Below are 25,438 nucleotides of genomic sequence, written 5' to 3' on the forward strand. Positions count from 1 at the left end.
TCTGACAACCTCCCTTCAGGTAGTTGTAGAAAGAGATAAGGTCTCCCCTCAGCCTCCTTTTCTTCAGAATAAACAGCCCCAGTTCCCTCAGTCGCTCTTCATGAGACTTGTTCTCTAGGCTCTTCAGCTTAGTTGCTCTTCTCTGGACCTGCTCCAGCACCTTATTGTCTTATCTGTATTGAGGTGCCCGAAACTGAACAAAATACTTGTGGTACAGCCTCACAGCAGAGCACGAAGGGACAATCCTTGGTCCTACTTGCCACACTACATACAAGCCGGGATGCCATTGGCCTTCTTGACCACCCAGGCACACTGCTGGCTCGTATGCAGCTGCTTGTTGATCAGGACCCCCAGGCGCTAAGCATGGAGTTATTCAGTGAATAAGCAGTTTATTCTTCTCTGTGCAGGGATTCTACCTGCACCTGCACTTTCTCAGATTCATTTCCAGTCCTGATAAACAGAATTGGAAACAGTATCTCAAAAAGTAAGTATTCTATGTAAAGGTAACCACAGCATGAATCTAGAACAGCAGTACGAGCAAATACTTCCCACCGTCAAAACTGCAGAAGAGGCTGCAAATTCGTTGCCAAGTTTGGCACCTTAGCCTTTCCTGCTGATTGTGCAGGAGGATACATATATATAAGGAATTGAGGGTTTCTCATGAGCTGAGACAGTCGTTAGAGCTCCCCTGTCACTTTCAGAAGCTCCTAATGGCACTTGTATATAGAAAAATAATGTAGGAGCAACCAATACTGCTGTCTGCCTGACTATTTTATCCAAGCCATATCTAGGATCTCCATCCCCAAAAAGCAGAGACACCCTGCAATTCAGAAGGTTGTCTTTCCCAAGACAAATGAATGGACATGGCTGGTGAAAAATGTAGGAACTGGGGAAAAAAAACAGACAAGCATAGCGAGAAAAAGTATCAGATGTTAAAAATACACCCTGGACAGCTAATAAATAGATGGTAAAAAATTCTCTAAGTCAGAAAGAAGTACTAGCAGAAATCCACATTGCCATTCTTGAAAATTCTGGGTGAACCTTATCAGTGTGAATAGAAATAACTGGGTTACTATGAAAAGGAGCTGTGTCTATGATTTCAAATTCTGCACTTAAGATAGTTGCATTACACAGGTGTGGGAAAGTATAGATATGGGACCATACAATGTTCCTGCAATGTTCAGGCAAAGCTACATATTTTATTAGCTTCTTCCCCTTTGTAAATTTTCCCAGCTATGTAAATTTAACAGCTAAATTGCACCCACTGAATGAGTAGCATCATCAGAGTTGCACTGTACATAACTGTGTACTACCAGAAAAAAATGGGCCTGGAGCCACCTCATGTTAACCTTACTCTGCAAATAAAAATTATAGTAATAACCATTTAGGATATTCTTCTGATTTTCCCTATGAAGTTCCTCTAATAGTAAAACTGGAGAATCGGAGGAATGATAGGACTGTTAACACTGACTTGTTAGTTGGAAGTGGATGTTGTGAGTACTGGTAAGCCTGTCTAATGATTTACCATTTTGTGACCCAACTAAGCATTTAAGCTGAAATTCACATGCTGTGTATCTCCACCAAAATTTAACATTGGTTCATTCTTCCTTCAAAATCAGACTTGCGTATTTTCCAACTGTCTGTGGGGTTTTTTTCCTCAGCTTCTTTTTTCTAAAGCCTCCAGGAGGTCTTACCATTCAGGCTGCTCATGGCACTTTGATTTGGTCCTCTCATATGGAGCCATAGAATCATGGAATGGTTTGGCTTGGAGGGAACTTTCAAGGTCACGTAATCCAATCACCCTGCCATGGGAAGGGACACCTTTCACTCTGTCAGGTTACTCAAAGCCTCATCCAGCCTAATCTTGAACAATTCTAGGAATAGGGCATCCACAACTTTTCCAGGCATCACCTTCATCATAAAGAATGTATTCTTTATATCCAGTCTAAATCTGCTCTCACTTTATAAGTACTAACTCTTGCTGTGTAACTACAGGCCTCAGGGAAATGTCTTTCTCCATCTTTTTGTAAGTCCCTTTTATATACTGGAAGGCCACAATAAGGTTTTCCTGGAGGCTTTTATTCTTCAGGCTTAACTATCACAATTTCCAGCCTTTCTTCATAGGAGATGTGTTCCACCCTTCTGATGATTTTTGTGGCCTTCCTCTGGACCCTCTACAACAGGTCCCTGTCTTTCTTGTGCTGAGGACTCCTAAGATGGACAGAGTAATCCACATGGAGTCTCAGCAGAGCAGAGAGGCAGAATCACCTTCCTCAACATGCTTGTCACATTTCTTTTTATGTAGGCCAGAATATGGTTGGCTTTCTGGGCTGCAAAAACACATTGCTGGCTCATGTCTAATTTTTCATCTACCAATATCTCTAAGTCCACCTCGCAGAAATGCTCCCAATCTATTCACCTAGTCTCTATTAATAATGGGGATTATCCTGGCCCAAGTGCAGGACTTTGCACCTGAACCTCAAGAGGTCATATGAAGACATTAAAATAGAAACTGCAATGACAGCAATACATAACACTTCAGAATTTCAAGCTGGGCTTGTCAATCAGCTAGTTACACATAGGCAAGAAGGGGATTTCTCTTGTCCCAGCTGAGGAGCAAGAATTGGACCAGAAAAACACAACATTGCTTATATCTCACTCTACCTGCTGGATAGATCCTGAAATCACTGTGGCCACCAGAGAGCAACTTACTCCATAAATATTCAAGTAATATCAAGAGGATTAAGAGAAAAAGGAAGACACTAGTCAAGATGGCTAAAAATAGCAACACTCTCAGCATTTTGTTGCTCTTCAACATGATGATATACAGTAATGAAATCTCTACCATGTGACAAACTAAGTTCTGGGGGTTTGACTTTGTAATGAGACTATTATAGTTGGTATACTTGGTTTTTATATCTGTCCTAGGCATATATGCAGGAAAAGCTATTTTGTTGTAAGACTGGAATACATTATCCCAATTCTTTTTAAAAAAAACAGAATATATTCTGTTTTGCATATTTCAGCCATTTATGCATATGACTGACAAATTCATCTTACTGTTCTTAATAGTCCTAGCTGCTCTGACAGCATGACCTACACTTAACTACTCTTCATCCCTTTTCACTGATTTACACTGACTGCAGCCAGCTTTCATTAATTGGGAATTTAAAACAGAGCAGAGAAGTGAGGTTGAACTTAGGTTTCAAAATCAGACTAATCCATAAAAAATGTAGGATGCATTTTTTATTCTTACAAACAAAGAAGCCAGGAAACATTGTAGCTACTTTCACTTCTATACAAAGATTTTCTAAAGCCTTCTATAACTCTATATCAAGTCACTGGAAATGTCCATAAGATTTTCAGTCAAACTCTCACATAATCAAACACTAAGACTCATATTAAATGATGTAGTTGTGTGTACCCTACAATTCAGAAGACACATCTTGGTGGGTTCCATGAGACTGCTGAATACTGCAGAGTGACAATGCATAAGACTTGCTGCAGGAAACAAACAAAAATATCTTTTGCTTTTGGAAATTAATTTTCTATGTACCAGCTTCTTTTTTTCTTGGTAGATACCATACATCTGTTACAGAAGTTGGACTCTATTGCAATTGTCTTATGGTCACTCATTCTTAATTCACAATGATTTTAGGTGGAACATGACCTGTACTTTATTCTGGTAGCCCAGCAGACAGAATACAAATTTTTCCAATTCTAATGCATTCAGAGAACAGAGATTCATAAACTGTCTCCTAGGCAGCTCCAACAGGTCCCTTCTAATTATCATTAACTAAACCTTGTGTTGTGCTGTTACTTAACTATGAAACTGAACTTGTAGCTGAATGATGTCCCTGGGTATAAAGACAGGGTGTTGATTCAATGGTAGTTTAGAAGGGTAAAGGGAATGTATCAAAGTAAAATTCCAGCTTCTGTACTCTTCCTCAAGAATTCATGAATACGCACTAGTCATTATGCATTTGAACTACTAGAAGTAATGAAGGAACTGAAGTGTTACACTTCATTTCACAGGGTTACACTCCAGTAATGGGGAGAAACGTCATTTTGCAAATGAAATTTGCCATACCGAGTTAAAAGATTTTTATCTAAAATATTCTGGAATCTCAACAGTCTAAAGAATCTTACTAGAAGCTTTTTCAAAACAGAGCTTGGAAATAAACATCAAAAATATAATCATGGAGATTACTTGTGGTAATTCTACTCTGAAATACCTACAGTGATTAGAAACACTAAATCCAATGAAAGAAGTAGCTGGAGGGAGAAGTGTCTAGTTTTAGCCCTTTCTCTCTCTTTTAGTGTCTCTTTCTCAGCAGGCTTGCTATAAAAGCCTGAGAGATAATTTGTATTATCACTGTTACAGTGGAGAACTGATTACTATGTTTTTCATGTAAGACTCACAAATGCATTTGTGTGAAGTTTTCTCCTTTATTAATGGGTTAAATTATATTCCTATCAAGAAGGCTTTTTTTTGCTTACAATCAAAATCAATTATGCATTAAAAAACTGAGTTTGAAAATTTAAAAGTTCCTGTCATTTTTTAGGAAGAAAATCTACCCTGAGCAGCATGTCCCTTGTAGGTCCTTCACCTTTCTCTGAAGGGTACTTGTGTACTATTGTTCCCATCTCCAAAATACAGAGCTCAATAGGTAAGTATTTATTATCTCACTCCTAAGACTTATAATATTTAGTACCCATTCTTTCAAAAATAATCTATGCCAGCGTCTCTACAGACTGTTCAACACTCTTTTGCAAAACAAATACATAAATTGAAAATAGAAAGGTTGGATGGCCTTCACTATTGAGATAAACACAGTTAAAGTATCATCTTTAATTCAAATTGTCATCCATAAATAAAAGCCCCTATGGCAGGCTGCACTAGTGATTTTAGTCTGAGTTAGTTGCACTGCTGATATAAATTTAACTGCTAATGGAGCCTGTCTTGAGCCAAATCCATTCAAAGGACATCCATCCTTCAACATCTTCTTTTTATATATATATATATATCTCTAAAGATACAAGATGCAAGGATGAAGAACTACAGAACACTCTTAAATGCCCTTGTGTTATACACAGGTGAATACAGGATTACATTGGAAAGGGAAAGTAAATGCATAAGTTTGCATAACCATCCTTTGCTGAAGGATGCTCTTCACTGAGAAAGGAAAACCTTTCAGAGACACATATATAATGAGAAATGTATTATGCTGTTCAAAGTTTATTTGGTTTATTCTGTTAACATATATAGATTGTGTATAAAACTGTATCATTATATATAGACATCTATAGATGGACTAACTAAACATCAATGTTCTTTGGCCCTTTTCACATCTTAATTTCTTATTCTCCTTTTACAGAGTGAACACATATTTCTTCAAATTCAGTTGACTTTCCACATGCATTGAATGCTGCTTGTGATGTCTTATGTTCCTGTTATTTTAATCACTAGAAATATTTATTTCTGCTTAAGTAAGTATGTGTTCATAATTGTTGTAATTTTAAGTTGGCAGGAAAGCTTGGAATATTAAATAGTTTCCCTACATTCCACACTCTGTTTGCAGCCACAATATATAAAATGTATATGCTACATTTAGCTGAAGAGAAGCTTGCTACTAAACTGTTTCTTATCATTTATGAGTAATTTGCCAATAGCCTGATATTCTTCTACTGCTGAGAGATACTCTATAAAATATCATTTTATAACATTGAAATAATAACAAATAGCAGCTGTCTGGATATCTGTTTCCTCCTAAGGAGATTGAGAGTGGAAAAAAAAAGGAGAAATAAGCAGCAGGGAAAGAGGTAATGGTTTAGCTAACCAGAGTTTAACACTCTTCACCTTCCTCACTTAACTTTTCTCATTGAGAAAGCCTACTTTTCTGGTTTGGGTGTGTGTTTTTTCCTTCACAGAAGAGCATTATTCTCCATCTTAAAATACCTGCCTCTCCTTTCACCTGTTCCTTATGTGTTTCCCCTCTCCTACCCAAATACAGACACATTGTTCCAGGTGCATGCAATATATACTGATTCATTCACAACTTTAAAAAATATAATATGTAAAAAAACTACCTGTCTTTTCTGACAAAATCTGTGATTATTTTCCTCATAATATTATTCATGCTCTCAAGCATGCAGCTGATACCAAACTGGGGGTCACCAGTCAATTTGCTGTAGGGCAGGGCTTCCATCACTGCATGAGGAGGTCCCTTCCAACCCAAGCTATTCTATGAGTCTATGATTCTTTCTATGATTCTATGATTCTATGAACATGGACAGGTGGGATGAATTTGCCATCAGGAAACTCAAAGTTCAACAAAGATATGCCCTGTCCCTGTGCAAAGCCCAAAGCCCTGGGAAGGAATTTCCCTGGAACTGATACAGACTGGGGCCAAATTCACGAGCAGCTGCCCTGCAGGAAAGACCCTGAGGGTTCTGATGGGCAGCAAGCAGCACTTGGGCCAGCAGAAACTGGGAGAAAAGATGACAAATGATATCTCGGGCTGTATGAACAGAGAAAGGAGGAAGTAGCTATCGCTCTCTACACTGGACTACAACTAGATCATGCATCCACTTTTGTGCCCCTCAGTACAAGACAAAAGATTGGTAAACTGGTTCAGTGGGAATCCACCAAGAGGTGTTCTGTGAGGAGAGGCTGGAGGAGAGGAGTTTGTTCATCCTGGATGGCTTTGGAGAGAGCTAAGTGCAGCCCCCAGTGTCTCAAGGAAAAACAGGAGAGTTATTCATAGCGGTGCACCGTAAGAAGGGAAGAAAACATGACATCAGATTCCACATGGATTAGAAAAGAGAAAAGCCTGTGAAACTTACTGACCACAAATAAAAGTAATTTTGTAAATTTTTTAAAGAACACCCAAACAGTTCTGCAGATAGTAAGGATTTTAAGAGATGTTTCAGCAAATACAGTGATAAAGAACATAATCCTTGTATTTTAGGGTGTAAAACTCAAAATAAAAAAGCTAGAAATAAGTTTTCCATATGCACCTGACATTTTGTAAATAGCTCATGAGGCTTCTTGTACTTCTTCAAGTACTCATGTCAAACACAGACCATCAAAATGCACTAGTTATGGCAATCTCTACTGCAATCCAAACTGCATGGTACTTCATGTTCTCCATTATATCTATTAGCTATATTGATAATTATCTGAAATTCCAATTATCCAAATGCTTTCTCTCTCCCCTGACATTTAGATAATTGAGGTTATACTGCAGCAGGTTATACTGTATCTTTTCATTCCAAGAAAAATCTGCTACACAAACTACACCGGAAAAATTAAAGCTGAAAATTATCCACACTTTCGGAACTTGTCATGATGTAATATTTAAACTGCCCAAGGAAATATTAAAGTAATGGCAATTGATTTATTATTATTCCTCTGTTTTCTTTTTTTTTTTTTTTTTTTTTTTTTTTTCTGATTTGTGACCTATATTCCCGAGGAGAGAAAGAGAGAGGAGATTTTGGGGGGGGGGAAGTGCTCTTTTTTCTTCGTGTATTTTATTATAGATAACTTTATAGCTCAGTTGAGTGACAGGAGTTGCATTGTTTGGAGCTGCAATACTACAGTTTCCCTGGTGATCACCTAGCAGATTAGCATCTGCCAGAATGTCAGCCTTTATTTATCTTTCTCTAATGATCATCAGCAAATTTACCACTTCAGTTTCTTTGCTAGATGAATATTTGTTAATACTTGTCTTCTTAGCTAACAGTGAACAGAATCATCACTAATGTTAAGGACCCTTGAATATGCCATTGCCTCTTACAGTCTGACTGTTTCAATGGGAGTGAGCAATAAATAGTTTTTTGGATGACAATCGTTGTGTCTATTTGCAAAAATCATGGAAAGTCAAACTTTGAATTAATCAGTATTCTAAGGAATCCTGTTGAGAGACAGCACAATACTCATGCTCAGTAGTGATGGCAGTTATTCCAGTACCAGTATAACAAATAACAGCGAAATTAGGAAAGAAGTATTTTGGGTTGATGCTGATTGTGAGAGAGAAATTGAAATGCAGTGAAACTTCATTTTACACAACCAAAATACCCTCTGTGCATTAAACTACATAACATGGCATTAAACTGTAAAACCTGATTAAATAACTGCAAAAATAAAGCACATGAAAAGTACATGGCACAAGCAGGGAAAAAAACCTGAATATAAGCCAAAACTGTGCACTCACAGCCCAGAAAGCAAATCACATCCCGGGGTGCAATACAAGAAGCATGGCCAGCAGGCTGAGGGAGGTGATTTTGCCACTCTACCCTGCCCTGGTAAGACTCTATCCGCCTCTGGAGCCTTAAGCACAAGAAGGACATGAACCTGTTGGAGCAGGTTCAGAGGAGAGACACAAAAATCTGGTGGCTGGAGCAAATCTCCTACAGGCTGAATGGGTTGGGGTTATTCAGCCTGGAGAAGAGAAGGCTCCAGGAAAGTCTTATTGTGGCCTTTCAGTACTTAAAGGGGGCCTACAAGAAAGACAAGGGCAATGTTTTTAGTAGGCCCTGTTGCAACAGGACAAGGGATAATGTTTTTCATATTGAAGAGGGAAGATTTAGACTAGATACAAGGAAGAATTTTTTTTTTACAATGAGGGTGGTGAAACACTGGACCAGGTTGTCCAGAGAGGTGAAAGAAGCCCCATCCCTGGAAACTTTCAAAGTCAGGTTGGAGAAGGCTCTGAACAACCTGATCTAGTTAAAGATTTCCTTGCTCACTGCAGGGGCTTGAACTAGATGACCTTTAAAGTTCCCTTCCAACCTAAAGCACTCTATGCTTCAATTCTCTTTATAATTAATGAACTGAAATCAGAACTCTAGCAACCATCTGACCTGTGCAAAGTATCTCCTTCAGGAAAAGATGAATCTCACACTAAAAAAATCACACTTAACTTATAAAATCATACTTCACTGACTATGAAGATAGTCTAGATGACTATTCTAAGTTATAAATAGTATAGTTTGTGATTCAGAACTGTAGAAGACAAAGAATCAACAAGACCATGTGAAGAGGCAGATGGACAGACTGAAGATGGAAGGTCACAGAGGCAGGTAAATTTTAGAAGTAGGACAGGGCAAGTTCTGGGAAACAGTCCTTCAGAAAAGCAGAGATGGACAGACAAACTGGTGAAAAACCCTTCTACATTCTGTATGTCAGTTTCCTTTCCAATTTTAGAGATTAATCTCAGCTCAGAACAGCATCTGTTGGAGAATACAAAGTTTAAGTGATTCTTATGATTACATTAACAACAAAATCAATGAATTCTAGTATACTAATGTTGCTTTTATGATCTGAAAATAATTTCTTAAGGACAAAGTCAGAGTACATCCTTGGCTCTCTCTTGGAGTAAGTTCCACTCCTCTACTTCTTAGCCTGAATTTACCAGAGCACATTGTAGCCTCCTGTACTCCTAGATTCCATTTACATGGAAGCACTTAAATATATAAGGAGGTGGATTCTTAAGTTTCCTCCTAGCAGGATTCCAGATAGAACTGGAACTATAAACTGGGAAGTGTTTTCAGGCACTACAGTAAAGACCTACGCCTTCCCAAAATTTTCATTATCCTATTCATCCATATTTCATTCCAGCTTCAAGACTGAACTCTAGTATGTCAACACTATAAATCTTTTATGAAAGCTGAAAATCTTCTTTCTAAAAGAATACTGAAAAAATCAGCCTTAAGATGAAATCCAGAGTTATCTCTGTAAGAAACCTTTGAAGTTAACAGCATATCCCAAAGGGCTTTCCTTTCATCTATTTTCTCTAGTTTTACAGCAGGAGTAGCAGGAAAAGGCCATGGTATATGACAAAGTGATGCTTCAGACTTACCATCTGGGTTTACTATTCCTTTCTATGACTTCTAGTTCATCAACAAACAGGATACCTTTTTAACAGGGATGGAACAAAGACTGAAGAAAAAGGGAAATTCTCTCCATTCTAGGTTTATTTGAAGTCAGACAACTCAGCACCCATCACAGTGAATAATTTATTTGATATCCATATTCTACCCCAAGATGTCATTGACATTTTCTGTATTCCTTTCTACCCAAATCATTCTCTAAACATATCTCTGCAAATCAGTCAGCCTTGCAACACTGTATTGAGGATGAAACTCACACTACACAGCATCAGTCACACAAAATTTAAGCCTTTAATTTAAGATATTCATCTATACTCTTTCTATAGTCACTTAAAAAAAAATTATCTTTCATGGCATGATGTATTCCATCCTGTTCTGGATTTCCCCCCCCCTATCCCCCCCACCCATTTACTGTAGAAGGACCCAAGTAAAATGGCTGAAAGTAAGGTTTATGTGAGCCACGATGGGTACAGATTGGAAAAGCTTGGTTTGTTAAACTCTCTGAAGACTCCAAGTGAGCTGTTATCTTCTCACGTATGACTCACTCCATGCCTTTGAAAGTACCCCACAGAGTGCATGTTCCTGCTTCCAAAAAGTACCCCAAAACAGGAAAAAGATTATATGAGTGTACTGACTGCTAGTGCTAAGATATTCTTTGTTAGCACAACAGCAAGATACTGTTTAGCTCAAAAAATCCTGTATCTTGGCAAGCATATTTTGGCATACAGATCGGGGATGTTATTAATCACTAAGAAGAGGGAGGGCAGACATGAAGTATTTTCAGCAGTTTACAGTAAGGCTTGAGAAAATTACTTAATCTAAAATACAGATCCTAAGGAAAGAAACGACAAAGAAACATGCTGGAGAGAAATTAGACATGTTATCCCACAAAGAGGTGAAATGTGCGTGCTCTTTCTCCGAGGTGATGTAAGTGCAGTTCAGAAAAGCCTTCTTTAAGCATGGCCCAAGTATACTCAATCCCAAGATAGCTTCCAGATCTACTTTTCTCCCTACATAACAAAAAGTGAATACTGACCTTCTTCACATTGATCGAAACCTTCTTGTTTGCTTGATGTGTGAATACAAACTAAAGCCTGATTCTGCCTGCAATTTGAAGTATTCCATAGGTTTTTCCACTGCAGAAATGGCAGAAATGCTTTGAAACACAGTTGAATTGGGCAACATTGTGAAGCTTAACAACATCTGTCAGCTTAAAATACTTAGGTCTGATGTTTTTTGCTGAAATTAATTCTACATGTTGGATACAATGCTATTTATAGATATCCAAAATCTCTTAGATACTATTAAAAACTTCCTGTTGCTTAAAGGTTGTAAAAGTTTTCAAGATAGGATCTTAGAATAAGACTGACCTCAAATGGACCAAAGAATCTCCTTCAGTTTCTACCTTTTTAAAGTTAACTTTTCAAAATTAACTCCTAAGCAGTGGAATCGTGTACCAAATTTTCAAGGTAATTCAGCAACACCTTTAAAACACTGCATTCTGCTTTTGGAAATAGTTCAGTGTATGAAAAACTCTACCTCTGTGAGCAGGAATAGATTCCAAGTGTCCAGCTATGAAGGTGAGAAATCTGTTCCTCTGGTAAACTTTGTTTTTTCAAGAAATCCCTTACTGTAAAAGCCAGCTCCTTTTCTGAGTGACTAAATATGAAGGAATTGCTCTTACCAGGCCAGAGGGCATATTATTTTTTTCTGTGAATTTAATGGTGCAAACCTACTTAGCAGTCTCAAGCATAAATTTATCAGTATCCAACAGATGGAGAAACTCATCTACATTTGAATTCAGAGTGCTTTCTTCACAAAAGCACAGATAGTAATTGTGTAGAATTATTATCTGGTATTTTAAAAGTGTTTCTCTCACAAGTTAAAATAGGAACATGTTAGATGACTTACAGTTTACATGATGGCAGTATGGGGTTTGCACACAACAGTCATGGAATATAAGTCACAGTGAAGAAATTATTTCTTTGTAGGTAAGTTTGAAACTGTGAAAATCACACCAAATATGTCTAATTAATAGAAAATGTCCTTGCTGGTATTCTGCCTTATATGAGGTAGATGCAAAGTAAGGAACTGTTTAAAAAAAGAAATTATTGAAATGATTATGCATAACTTACAACACATATTTCAGTTTAATGTGGCTGTCCTTTACCATATATATACTCCAGTATTAAAACTACTGTTGAACAATATCATGTTCCTCAAAGTTACATAAGCTTTAATTTATCTGACTTGAAATTCATGTTAGTTCCTCCTAAATTTCCTGTATTCTCCATATTTGTTTCAATAATTTAAGACATTATGGTACAGTTATGAATGCTATTTGCATGGATGAAAATGCTGCATTTTGGCTGGCTCAGCTATATGAAGGGCCAGACAAATGTTGTCACAGTTGTGCCCTGTATCTTCTAGATCTGACACAATACTGGACTGTTCAAATGGAAATAGGCTATGCTAATGGAAAGTGCAATAAACTTTCTGCGGTCCCTCTAGAAGGCAGAAAAACTTGACACAAGAAAATAAAGGATTTAACTATTAATGGTGGGTTTAACAAAACACAATATCAGGGAGATCTGCCTGCTGCAACAGGGCCAAGGTCTCTGTCCAGCCAGTATGTCGGGCTTCCTCCTCAATATGGTGGAAGTGTCCCAAAGAAGGAAGTGTCCCCTCTCAGTCCTGTCCAAATATGTCAGGATGGCCAAGGTTCACTCACAAACCAACGACTTGAGAAGCCCTCCCAGGACGTGCAAGTTGGATGTAGACTCTAAGGCTTCCAAGCATCTTGAGGGAAATGAAACAGAACATTTATAAACAAATGTGTGCTTTTCAGATAAGAGAAGGTTGGAAGGGACAAGACAAAAGAGAAGGAAATATATACAAGCATAGTATTCCTGAAGAAGAAACTATATACAGAAGTCCTAGAGTCTAGAGGGTTCTTGTGTGATGAATTGCCTAAAGCAGGAGAGTATGCACAGATGTTTTAGTGCTTTGTGCAGGGCCCTATCCTTATAAAGTAAAGAATAATTCTTCTGGAGTCTGCATGTCTGTTTGCTTAATTTTCACATCTCCCTCAAGACAAAAAGTGTAAATCCTCCATGAGGCTGCAGAAAAATACCTGCTTAAAGTTATGGGAAGTCTTAAATACCCTGGAGCTCTTGGGTGATGATACACCAGGTCTGCAGGGAAAATTCAAGGAATCTTTTGTGTTGGTTTTTGGTTGTTTGGTTTGGTTGCTTTGGGTTTTGGTTGTTTTTAAACTTAACCCAACAATACCTCTGAGTTCCAAAAACCAGATAGGTGTCCCAGCTTTGCCCTGACTTCATACTGGAGTCTGACGCACTTGTATGCCAGCAAGTCCATGCACAGCCAGAGAGTGAGACATGAACAAAGCAGCATCCTGAAGGGCAGCTCTACCAGGACTCAGTGGCACCACAGACAGAAAGAGCAATGGGATTTTTTTCCTACTACCCTTTTTCTTCTATTCACATTCAAAACCCACTGACTTTAACGGGAAGAAACAACACCTAGTACACACTGGTAATACCCAAACCTGCACCTATTCATCTTAAAAAATGTATATTATGGTATTTTATGCATATTATATTGCTCAGTATCAGTATAATTTACATATTTTAATTGCATTTCAGAATAATTTTCATTCTGCAAATGCCTAAACTGAATCAAAAAGTCTTGGAAACCTTCTCAAGCTTCATGAAACATACAAGGCTAAAACAATGGAAGTGATGGAAGATAAAAATTGTGGCTGTGAACTTGGAGATTATGGTCTTCAATCCATGAACATAAAGTCTGGAAAACCTGAGATTAGTCTGAAGCTCATTAATTCTGTCACTGCAGTATTCTTTAGTCATTATGGCACTGATAGTAAGCTTAAGAACATACATATGAATATGTACAAATATCAGTTCACAAAGTTGTGAATTCTAACTATGAAATCAACCTGTGGAATTATATTGTCATATTCAGTAAATACTCAATGCACTTCAATTAGAAGTTTCACAATAAACACATATAGCAGTGAAATAATGGCACCTGACAACAGCTGATTGTTGAAAACATTTAGGACTTCCTGCTTAGACATGGAAAACGGGACTCAGCACATCACAAAAAGTGAAGTGTAGTGTTAGGAAAAAATCTGCAAATGTTTTCAAGGATAAATGCTACACTGTCAAAAGAGCACAAAGAAACTGACACAGAAAGGAACAGGCCTGGTTCTGCTTTCCTTGGTTCAGAGTTGCCCAGCCAGCATATACAGCTACCCAGCCAGTGCATGCATAGCCATGTGCTGCTTCTACTTCATGCACTAGTTAAAGGGAAGGCAAATGGAGCTGTTTCAGAAAGGAAACTGAGGGGGAAATAGTTGAGAAAGCAGGCCTAAACAGGCAAAAGGACTTAACAAGGAAAAAATGTTTACAGTGATTCTATGACAAAGGCATATTACTTGGAAGGAGAAAGAGAAGCTGGAGTCTTAAGCAGGGAAGATTTCATGAGTCTGCAGGGTTAAATTTTTATGCCAGCAGCTATGGCTACAGCACATCCGAATAGTTGATAAGGAGATGGTTTAGCTGAAGCATTGTTTTCCAGCACTTAAGTTGTCAACAATGGAAACTCAGATATAAAGAAACACAGGTTAAAATAAAAACACACACACAAGCCAATTAGTGCATTTTTTACCCAAAACAATTGCTTTAAAAATTTACTGAGATCCCTCTTCCATTACTTCTGCTGCTGCAGTAGATGTTCCTACTTGCATGTTGACAGACACCAGCTCACCAAGCATCTGCATCTACATTGCTTTGATTTGCACTCCCTCCTTGACCTCATCTTTTTCTCACATTCCTCAATTCCCATCAAATACAATTAGTTCAGATAGTCAGCAGATGCCGTTTCCAAATGAATTGCCAGGTCTTAGTTCTCTCACATCCTCTCCCTTCTGTGATTACCCCAAGTGTCCCCTTTGATCCTATTGTCAAGGCTGTATGTAAGCACTTTCTTAAGTTTCACTCTAAACCACTGATTCTTCTAGACTGCTAAAACTGTCACCCAGGCTCCTATTACCATGTATCTCAATTACTGGAATGTCCTCCCTCAGCTTGGACAAATGCAATCTGTCTTCTTTGGTATCTATTCAAAACGGATCTAAATTCATTTTCTGAGCTCATCATCTGCCTGTGTCATTCTTACCTATACATCCATCTATTGGATAGTCTTTCCTTACCTCATCAGTTACAGGTACTTACTTTCATTTCCATGAAATTATGAAGTCTAATTCATCTCCCTTCAGCCTTTTCCAAGTACTTCTTACTCTGTATTGAACAGCTCATTATGCTTCTCCTCTCTGACTTCTTAAATGCAAGGATCTTTGTTCTTTCTGTGCCATATCTGTCTATAAACATCCCTGAAAGATTAGTATGCGACAATTGAAAACATTGCATTCATGATCTGAGACCAAGATTAGAAGCATCAAGGTTCTGAATTCAAACTGCTGTAACAGTAAAGAAGGGGGAATAATTCATAGCATGGAAATTATCTAACGAATTTCTATTTAAAAGGCAGTAATCTTTGCAAATTATACTGCATGTTGCTTAAGAACAAGCAAATTTGAAAACTTATCTGTTTTGATGTATACATAGGCCACATGATAAATTTCTGTAGCTTAGTAACAGAAGTATATCTTAGAGGTAGGCTGCAGGTACAAATAGAGGTGATTACATATCTAAAGTTCACTGCCTGATATTAACTTCTAAAATTGTAGTTGCTGTGGTGGCTATCATTCCTAGCAATAAACTTAGCTTCCAGAATATCATCTGGAACAAATGGGGAAAAAAGAATATAAACACGTGAGCTAATGTTATTTTAAGATACAAATCCTCTTAAAAAAAAAAAATATTTTAAGACTGATTCTCTAAGGAAAAGAAAAAGCATTCATTGCCTGAGTTTCGTCTTTCTGTAATGCTCAACTGAGTCACCTTCACTTAACCCCACATTAACGTTTTTAAACATCTGGCTACAAAAAAAAAATGGGGGGAGAATAATAATGTTATATACAGCTTCACAATAGCCATACTGCACACTGCCTTGCTCATGGGTGGGCTGTAAAGGGAAGCAGAGGATATGTGGGGAGTCTCAGTGAGCATAAGGGCGAGGGGTGAGAGAGGAAAACCAAAGATGAAAGCTTCTGAGAAAGAACTGGATATATTAAAGCAGTAACAGTGAAGGAAAGGTGTTAGAGGTGTAAAACATCCTTCCATAGAAAAAAAGCTTTTATTTATTCTTCTGCTCATAGAATTATATGGAGGTCTTAAATTTTAGAGTCTTTATTCCTTTTCTGAATGCATAATCTTACCTTGCCTATTTCAGCAGCCATCATCATATGCCACTGGTCATGATAGTATTTCCACAGTAATATCTTTCTATCTGAAGTGGCTCAAGGTTAGGTAAGTGGAAGAAAGCCATGGTCTAAATGATACAATATTCATGACCCATGTATAAATATTTGTTTCTTAGTGTTTTCACAGGACTCAACCAACCTTCCTTCCAAACAGGGCATAGCGTTTTACATATTTTATTTCCCATTCCCATGTAACCATAGTTTTCAACAAAGAATGTCCTGAATGCCGCAAAACAGCTAGCTGAAATTAATCATCTGGGAGAACATTAACTGAGAACGTGACCTTGTTCTCACCAACAGGGAAGGGCTGGTAACCAATGTGAGGCTCAGAGACAGCCTTGGCTGCAGTGACCATGAAGCAGTTGAATTTAAGATCCCCAGGGCAACCAGGAGGACGTATTCTAAGCTTACGACCCTGGACTTTAGGCATCCAGACTTTGATCACTTCAGGGATCTGCTGGCCAAAGTGACATGGGACAAAGCCCTAGAGGGAAGAGGGGCCCAGGATAGCTGGTCAGTATTCAGGAGAGATGTATACCAAGAAAGAGAAAAGCAGGGAAGAATGCTAGGAGGCCTGCCTGGATGAGCAAGGAGCTGCTGGACGTGCTATCACTTAAAAGGAAACTCTACAAGGAGTAGAGGAAAGGACAGCTAGAATGGGGGGTATATAAGGAAGCTGCTTGAGCAGCAAGAGACCTGGTTAGGAAAGCCAAAGCACAGTTTGAATTGAATCTAGCCAGAGAGATCAAGGGGAACACTAAGAATTTCTACAGGAATATTAATGGTAAAAAGAAGACTAGGGAAGGTGTGGGCCCCCTCAGAAAGGAAACAGGTGAAATGGTGACAAGTGACCTGGAAACGGCTAAGGTTCTCAATGACTTCTTTACCTCAGTCTTCACTGAAAGGGCCTCCAGCCACACTCCTGGAATAGTCATGAAAGATAATGGCAGGGAGCAGGAGGAAAAACTGCCCATCATAAGTGAAGATCAGGTTCGTGATCACCTGAAGAACCTGAAAGTGTTCAAGTCCATGGAACCCGATGGGATACACCCACGGGTACTGAGAGAACTGGCATATGAGGTTGCTAAACCCCTCTCTATTATATTCCAAAAGTCCTGACAGTCTGGGGAAGTCCCCACGGACTGGAAAATGGGAAATATTACTCCCATTTTCAAAAAGGGTAAGAAGAAAGAACCAGGGAACTACAGGCCAGTCAGGCTCACCTCTGTGCCTGGTAAGATCATGGAGCACATTCTCCTGGAGGCACTACTGAGACAGAAAAACAGTGAAGAGATGATTGGGTACAGTCAGCATGGCTTCACCAAGGGCAAATCCTGCCTGACAAACGTGGTGGCCTTCTATGACAAGGTCACAACATTAATAGATGAGGGGTGAGGAACTGATGTCATTTACCTGGACCTGAGCAAAGCCTTCAACACTGTCCCGCACCACATCCTGGTCTCCAAACTGGTGACACATGGGTTTGATGGGTGGACCACGAGATGGATAAAGAACTGGCTTGATGGCTGCATCCAAAGAGTGGCTGTAAATGGCTCCATGTCCCAGTGGAGGCCAGTGACAAGCAGAGTCCCTCAGGGCTCAGTCCTGGGACCAGTCTTGTTCAATATCTTTGTCGGTGACAGGGACAGTGGCATTGAGTGCACCCTCAGCAAGTTTGCTGATGACACCAAACTGTGTGGTGCAGCAGACATGCTGGAGGGAAGGGATGCCATCCAGAGGGACCTGGACAGGCTGGAGAGGTGGGCACAAGCCAACTCATGAGGTTCAACAAGATGAAGTGCAGGGTCCTGCATCTGGGTCGAGGCAATCCCAAGCACTGATACAGGCTGGGCAGTGACTGGGTGGAAAGCAGCCCTGAGGAGAGGGACTTGGGTATGCCGGTGGATGAGAAGCTCAACACGAGCTGTCAATGTGCACTTGCAGCCCAGAAAGCCAACCAGATCCTGGGCTGCATCAAGAGAAGTGCGGCCAGCAGGTCAAGGGAGGTGATTCTCCCCCTCTACTCAGCTCTGGTGAGACCCAACCTGGAGGACTGCGTCCAGTTCTGGAGCCCCTATTCCAAGAGGGATATGGACATGCTGGAACATGTCCAGAGAAGGGCCACCAGGATGATCAAAGGGCTGGAGCACCTCTCCTATGAAGACAGACTGAGAGAGTTGGGGCTGTTCAGTCTGGAGAAAAGAAGGCTCTGAGGTGACCTTATTGTGGCCTTCCAGCATCTGAAGGGGTCCTACAAGAAAGCTGGGGAGGGACTTCTTAGGCTATCAGGTAGTGATAGGACTAGGGGGAATGGAATAAAGCTGGAAGTGAGGAGATTCAGGCTGGATGAGGCTCTGGCCAGCCTGATCTAGTGTGAGGTGTCCCTGCCCATGGCAGAGGGATTGGAACTAGATGATCCTTGTGGTCCCTTCCAACCCTGACTGATTCTATGATTCTAAGTACACCAATGTACCAGACACAGTATGTGAAACAGGGTCACTCTGGACTGTGGGTCAAAAGTTTTGCAAGTCCTGTTCTCTGAGCTAGCCTGATATCTAGCTCAGTAATACCAGATTAATGCAAACAGCAAACAAACTTCCAGTCTTTTCTGACCATATCAAAGTAGCAATTTTCCAATGCTATCTTCCATTGTAGTCCCTTCCCAGCACAGTCTTTGGCTTCTGAGCATTACTAATACAAACCCTTAGCCCAGGAGCACAAAACTTGATTTGCAGCATGATCTCTTACTTTGGTATACTGTCCTATATCCATCCATACCATGTTCAGTTCTATCTGTGGCATGTACTGTAAATTTTCAGCCACAATTATTATTTAGGTGGGTAATAAAGATTTTTGAATGCCTTTTTGAAGTGTATTGGAGCCTAAAAATGAAAGAGACAACACTCTGTCTGTGCAGAGCTTTTCTCTGCATCTTATGAATAAATACTATTTGAAACAGTTTGAAAGCTGGTGATTTAGTCTGTCTGCAAGCCTTTGACAGAAAATTATGTCAATATATAATTTTACAACTACATTTTTATTTGCTTTGGTGCATTCAGTTATAACAAAAAATGTTTTGCTTTTCCTATTAAAGTTATTTCACATGTAAAACATATTCTCAATAAATTTCAAAGGATAATTACATAATCTTAACTACATTTATTAAATTCTACCTCCTCTCTTTTTAATCTGAAATACACACTGGACACCAAATCCACTAAAGAGAAGTGAAGATGATGAAGTCTCTAACAGGACCAACATGTGATATTTACTTCAGACTAGTAAAGGAGCATGGCACTCCAGTGCCACATCTCCACTCATTCTATTTACTACAAATGCCAGACATCTCGTGTCCTCTTCCTGTTTTTCAGCAGAAGGTTAAATCTCTTACAACAATCTTTTTAATGAATGCTCTGCTCTTTATGGAAAAATAGAATTCCATCAGAGAAAGGGTTAAGTGCCTAAACCCTAAAGCGTTTGAGTTTGGCTGAAACAGAAAGCATTTGTGTGCCTTCCAGAAGCTGCAAGTTGGGCTAGGGTCACCACTGTACACTTCCTCATCCTTAGGATACAGTGGCTCATGTGTCACCTAAAAGCAAGCAGGCTGTAACAGAGGAGTCATGCACTCCCACTGGGGACCCATGATGACAGCTTAGAATCAAAGTATTTGATTTTCAGTGGGTATACTTCAGATTTTTTTTTTTCCCATGTGAAACAAAAATATTACCTTTCCATTTTTATAGCAAAGGTTTGTAATTTGGCTACAGGGATTTTTAACTTATCTTAGTTTCTAATTTAGGACTTGAGCTATTACCTTGTAGATGTCCAGGAATCCACACTGATGGTCAAATCGTGTGTAGAGTTCGTTCAGCATGCTGATGACCTGCATGGGTGTACACTGTGCACAGATGGCAGTGAAGCCAACAATGTCCGAGAAAAGCATGGTGACATCATCAAACTTCCTGGCCTGAACCTGTTGCCCCTGCCACAACTGTTGAGCCACTTCTTCAGGGAAAATAGAAATAAGAAGATCTACGGTTTTCTTTTTCTCCTCTTCCAGGGCTTGGTGTGTGCATTCTAGCGTCGCCTTCAGCTTATCCATTCGTTTTTTTAAGCCATCCTGGGCTTTTGCTTGCTCCCCAACCAATATGACATCACGAGTGGCATCATGGATAGGTATGTCTGAAAGATGGAGGCCTCGGCCCATCAGTTCATCCAGCTTGTCCACACAGGGGGAACCCAGAAACAAAACTGAATTTGATTCGGGCACGTGAATCATTTGTCCTTTAATTTCCATCACCTACAAAATAAAAATAAAGTTTAAAAAAAGGGAAAATTAGCTGATAGATGTGGATCCCCATTTTACCCTCCTCATCTTTCCTCCTCAGCTAAAAAAATAAACATAAACTGTAACCTTTCATATAGAAGCCTCTTGCACTCACCTGTTCAAGTAATGAGACTCACATAGTCTACTCATCAAGGTGAGTCAAAAAATAGCCAATACTGTCACAGATGTACTCCCAAATCAGATGTTGGATTACATTTCAATCCAATTAAATAAGAAAGCACCTACAATAACATGCAATTCTCATAACAGCATGTTAATAACACTTCTAAATTTTGCTCCTGGAATGTACCTGGCCTTAAATTCCAGAGAAGATCCTTCTATGTTACTTAGCTATAAATTATAAAAAGCACAAAATTAAACAGAAATTACAACTATCTGAAAGGGGCTGCTAAAATGGTGAAGTAGCTTCTGTTCTTTTTCAGGGAAAAAAAAATAAACTAAGTCAAATGTGGCCATGTTATAGAGGAATCAAATAAGAACAGAAGTGAGAAAGCATTCTATAAAATAATGAATGGTATGGAAAAGTCTGCCAGTGCTCCTATTGCCTTTTGCCTTCTCATACATGCAGAGCTGTCTGACAGCCTGCAGATTTCTTGGTGATACAAATTCACATAATTTGTATTTGCAGAATAGACGAAGGAACAATAGAAAAGGAGTAGCACGTGGTTCATCACACTGTTTTATAGATGTTTGCATTTGCCTGTTAGATGGCTAGATGTTTTGAGTGCTGTCCAGTGGCTGTTATCAGGGAGGCCCTGGCTTGTCACCTCTTGGTCCATGGTGGCACTTGAACACAGAATTAGCAAACTGAAATGGACACTGAAAACCAGCTGTAATGATGTACGTGACATATGGGGCTATGCACATTCTGATTTTTATTAAGTTTTTACTAACTGTCAAGTACTGTAAAGGGACGCTTTCCACCTGAATATAACATTTAAAAAGCAAAACCAACCAAATCAGTTTTCAAAAATTAAGATGAGCATGTTCTGTTTGAGTAGAAAGTGATCAAATTGGATAAACTGAATCTCTTTTTAAATACAGCCTCCATAGTCTCTGCCATGAAAAACAACTGCCCTTAGTGTTTTCATTCCAAAACTGCACAAAGACCAGGGCAATACAGCGCTAGGTGATCTGAAAAAAATCACAGTCCTTAACCCAAGGATCTCATTGTCAAAACAGGCACCACACACATACTTTGTGTGTCTAAGCACACTATTAGGTACCACAATGCCTTAAATCTGTGTTTTTCCTCCAGTCTCTGGTTCTGTCATTGTTTAGGCATTCCATCACTCTCACATGGTTCACTCTATCATTTGCCTCTCCTTTCTTCCATAATCCTTCGAAGCAAAACAGGAAAGCCTCAATCAGAAAATCCAGAGCTGTCTGCAATAGTGATGTGATTTAAAGTGTCCAGAGGTCTGGAAGCTCCTGTTCAACTGACCGCTACCCTGATGTGGTACTTTCCATATTTATGGCAGATGCTGGAAAGCTCCTGCTTCTCTTAGGAATTTTTATGTCACATTAATATGCTGTCATTGCAGATCCTACCATCAACATGGGGACTGAGTGTATCCCATCCACATATCCCTCTGCCTCCATCCTCTACGCTGCTAGCAACCCAACAGGTCTAGCTTCTGAGGTCAGCCTGGGAACTCACTAAGTGAAAGTAATTAAAATTGTCATTTTCCCTAATTTATGTTCCCATGAACCTATTAATATTTACATTTCTAGGTCTTGTTTCTTCAGCTTTGCTCTGGGACAGACATCTCTCTGAGAAAACTAGTCAGCTACCTAGATGGACAGATTCAGGGCTCCAGACTAACTGTTCTTTTTAATTTTTAAAATTTATGGCTCCCTGCTCAAAACATAAAGGAAATCTGTGCTTTCTCATGCCTTCAGCTTCATGCTTTCAAAGAGCACATACAAAATTGGTTTAATTCTGAAGTGCTAATTGACAAACGTGAAATACATGGTATGATGTTTTTGTATTTTGTTCACCTTTGCCAGACATTTTTTTAATTTTCTGTTCCTAGAACTTCATTGGCATGCAAAATAAATGTATTTCATATTATCACTTCTTTCTTCCATCTTCAGAAAACAGAGTGTCAGCTCAGGAGGAGAGAGTGTGACCACAGACCTTTGGCTGAGCCATCCTGCCTGGGGGTGGGCTGCTTGTCAGTAAGACAAGGCACCTGGCTTGGAGCCATGTTTTTTTCTGTTAACCTGCTGTGAGACTTAAGGAAAATTGATGCATCCCTCTGGGCTCCTGCTTCACCTTTGTCAATTTGAGGTGTTAAACTCTTTGACACGATCTCTGTCCGTGTGAATGTATTGTGCCAATCCTTACTGGATGGATTCTCCTCAGGAAGCACCGATCAAGTGAATAACATACAAAACCCAGGCACTCCAGAGTCCCCCTGCTCTGCTTCTGGGTAATTCTAGGCAAATTATCAATTCCGAGTGCTTATTTGGCCTTTCAGCACAGCAGGAACAACGGTATCGATCACCCTACAACACACTTTGAGACTTAGGTGTAGGAAGCAACAGAAGACACAGACAAACCAACAAAAACTAACAATTACCTCTTCTGTCCAAGTGAGTTGACCTCCTTCTTCAATAAGAGGATTTTTAGAAACTTTTGCAAAGATGTCTCCCTACACAGCTGCTTAGTTTCCTAAAATTGTCAAAGGTTCAGTGCTATTTCAGCTTTATCCTCTGAATGTTGTGAACACTTGTTCTGCCTAACATGAATTGGTTCATATTTCCTATCACTCCTTTCATGTTACATTAGCAGTTCTGATGTCCTGCTCTCTCTTGATAACAGAGGGTTTGATTTTTAGAGAATGGCCAACTATTCTCTTGGCCAACTACTCTCTTGGTCAACTACTCTCTTCAAGTTGCCAAATTAGGCAACTGGACAGCAGAAGTAAAACTGCCCCAGCTAAGACTCCCCCACCTAAAACTCCCCCACCACTCTTCTCAGTTTTCTGAAGCCCTTTCCTTTCTAAAGAATTTTCTGTAACAATTCGGACTCTTTCTAGAAGACTTCAGTCTGCAACTATGATTCACCTCTTTTCTTTGGACTCTTGTGCTTCTTACATCCTTCTCTGTACCTTAAAATAGAACTGAAAGAAATGGGATCTCAGATTTGTCTGAAGCTTGGCATAGCAAGTCATAATTCTGGGCATCTCCCCAGAGCTGGCTTTAGACCTGAACAGTAAACCCACAGGCAATCAGGATTACATCATCTATCTTTCTTGTAAGCAGAGAAAGACTGAAACACTTCTGTCATCAGTTGTAATTCATTATTGCTACATTTCATTGCTTTCTTGTCTTTCTAATAGTATTCTCACTGAGTTAGTCCACTGTTTTCAGAGGATGTTCTCTTGATTTATAGTGGTGTAAGAGAGCTCATTTTGAAATGAGCAATTACACATCATATTTTGCAGGATTACATTGCTGTCAATGATGGTATGGTCTAAGTAGCTCTATGATGAAAAAGAAAAAACCCTACAGCTGAATTTTAGTTCCACTGAAACCACAAAGAGTGAAGAAAGAGGAGCAAACAGAAGAGGCCCTGCTTTCAGGAGCTCTTTCAGCCTCTCCTCAAAGACCCACCCAGGAAACACTGACAGACTCTACAGCTGCTGTTTGAGAACATGAAACAGCCCCCTACTGTGCCGCACACCAGTGGCTACTTCATCAGATACACAATATCCAACACTCTGCATGCTCTGGATGCATGCCACCTCACCATTAAATGTGGATCAAATGCCAACTCCACTGCCTACTCTTTAAGGAAAAGCATAGAGAAAAGCCTCATCTGTTGCACTGATAGAAGATGGCATTTCTCTCTACAAAGACAGGTGTCTTGGAATAGTGTACACACCTTCTGGAAAATATTAATGGAAATATGAGGTGGTGTTTTTGAGAATGAATTGGAACATTAAAATATCATTTTCTTCATCAGGTTGGGAAACTTAGGCCATACTTCTGTAAACAGTTATACATGTATGCTTGACTTCATACAGTGAACAAATTCAATGAGAGTGTAATAAATATATTTTATATTTAATATTCTGGTGGTGGTATCTTCAGGCACCACTGTAACTTATTTACAAAGTATATTTACAAGCTCTGTTATTCGGTTGTGGGTAATATATTTCACATACAAGGAATATGAAGACAATTAAGCAATTTAAGCAAAAACTGGAGATTTCCAACACGGCGATTCAAATTTGAAATTGAGGTGCCACGATCTGCGGTTTCCCACAAGAGGGATTCTATAGCAAAGTAGCCAGGTACTCACGGCTTGCTAATTTGTCCAGTATCTTTCCAGATGCTGTAACTATAATTCAGGTAGTTCTTGGCTCGAAGAGGGCTAAGGGGCCTCTCTTCTCACATGCATTCTGGTGCAGGGCTCTCAGAGCTTTGACTGGCTTGCAGTCTGTGGTGGACAGCTTCTCCTCTCTCGGGCGCTCTGGCGTGGGACTCTCAGAGCTTTGATTGTCTCGCAGTCTGTGGTGGACAGCTTCTATTCTCTCGGGTGCTCCAGCACAGGGCTCTTGGAGCTTTCATCGGCTCACAGTCAGTAGTGGATGACTTCCCCTCTCTCAGGTGTTCCAGCAGAGGCCTCTCAGAGCTTTGTTCATCTTGCAGTCTGTGGCAGACAGCTTCTCTTCTCTTGGGTGCTCCAGCACAGGGCTCTTGGAGCTTTCATCAGCTCACAGTCAGTAGTGGATGACTTCCTCTCTCTCAGGTGTTCC

At 39.6% G+C, this 25,438-nt stretch overlaps 1 protein-coding gene across 2 annotated transcripts in view; it reads right to left on the reverse strand.

The window, feature by feature from the left end:
* GUCY1A2 (guanylate cyclase 1 soluble subunit alpha 2) overlaps positions 1-25,438 on the reverse strand; it is a 157,510-nt gene that overhangs the window by 49,776 nt on the left and 82,296 nt on the right. For both annotated transcript variants that reach the window (XM_054385249.1, XM_054385242.1), the window contains exon 5: positions 20,136-20,621. In XM_054385249.1, coding sequence (XP_054241224.1) covers positions 20,136-20,621 — 486 coding nt within the window. The remainder of the gene's footprint in view (positions 1-20,135; positions 20,622-25,438) is intronic.

The sequence above is a fragment of the Indicator indicator genome, chromosome 1, assembly GCF_027791375.1.
Source record: "Indicator indicator isolate 239-I01 chromosome 1, UM_Iind_1.1, whole genome shotgun sequence".
Classification (NCBI taxonomy): Eukaryota; Metazoa; Chordata; class Aves; order Piciformes; family Indicatoridae; genus Indicator; species Indicator indicator.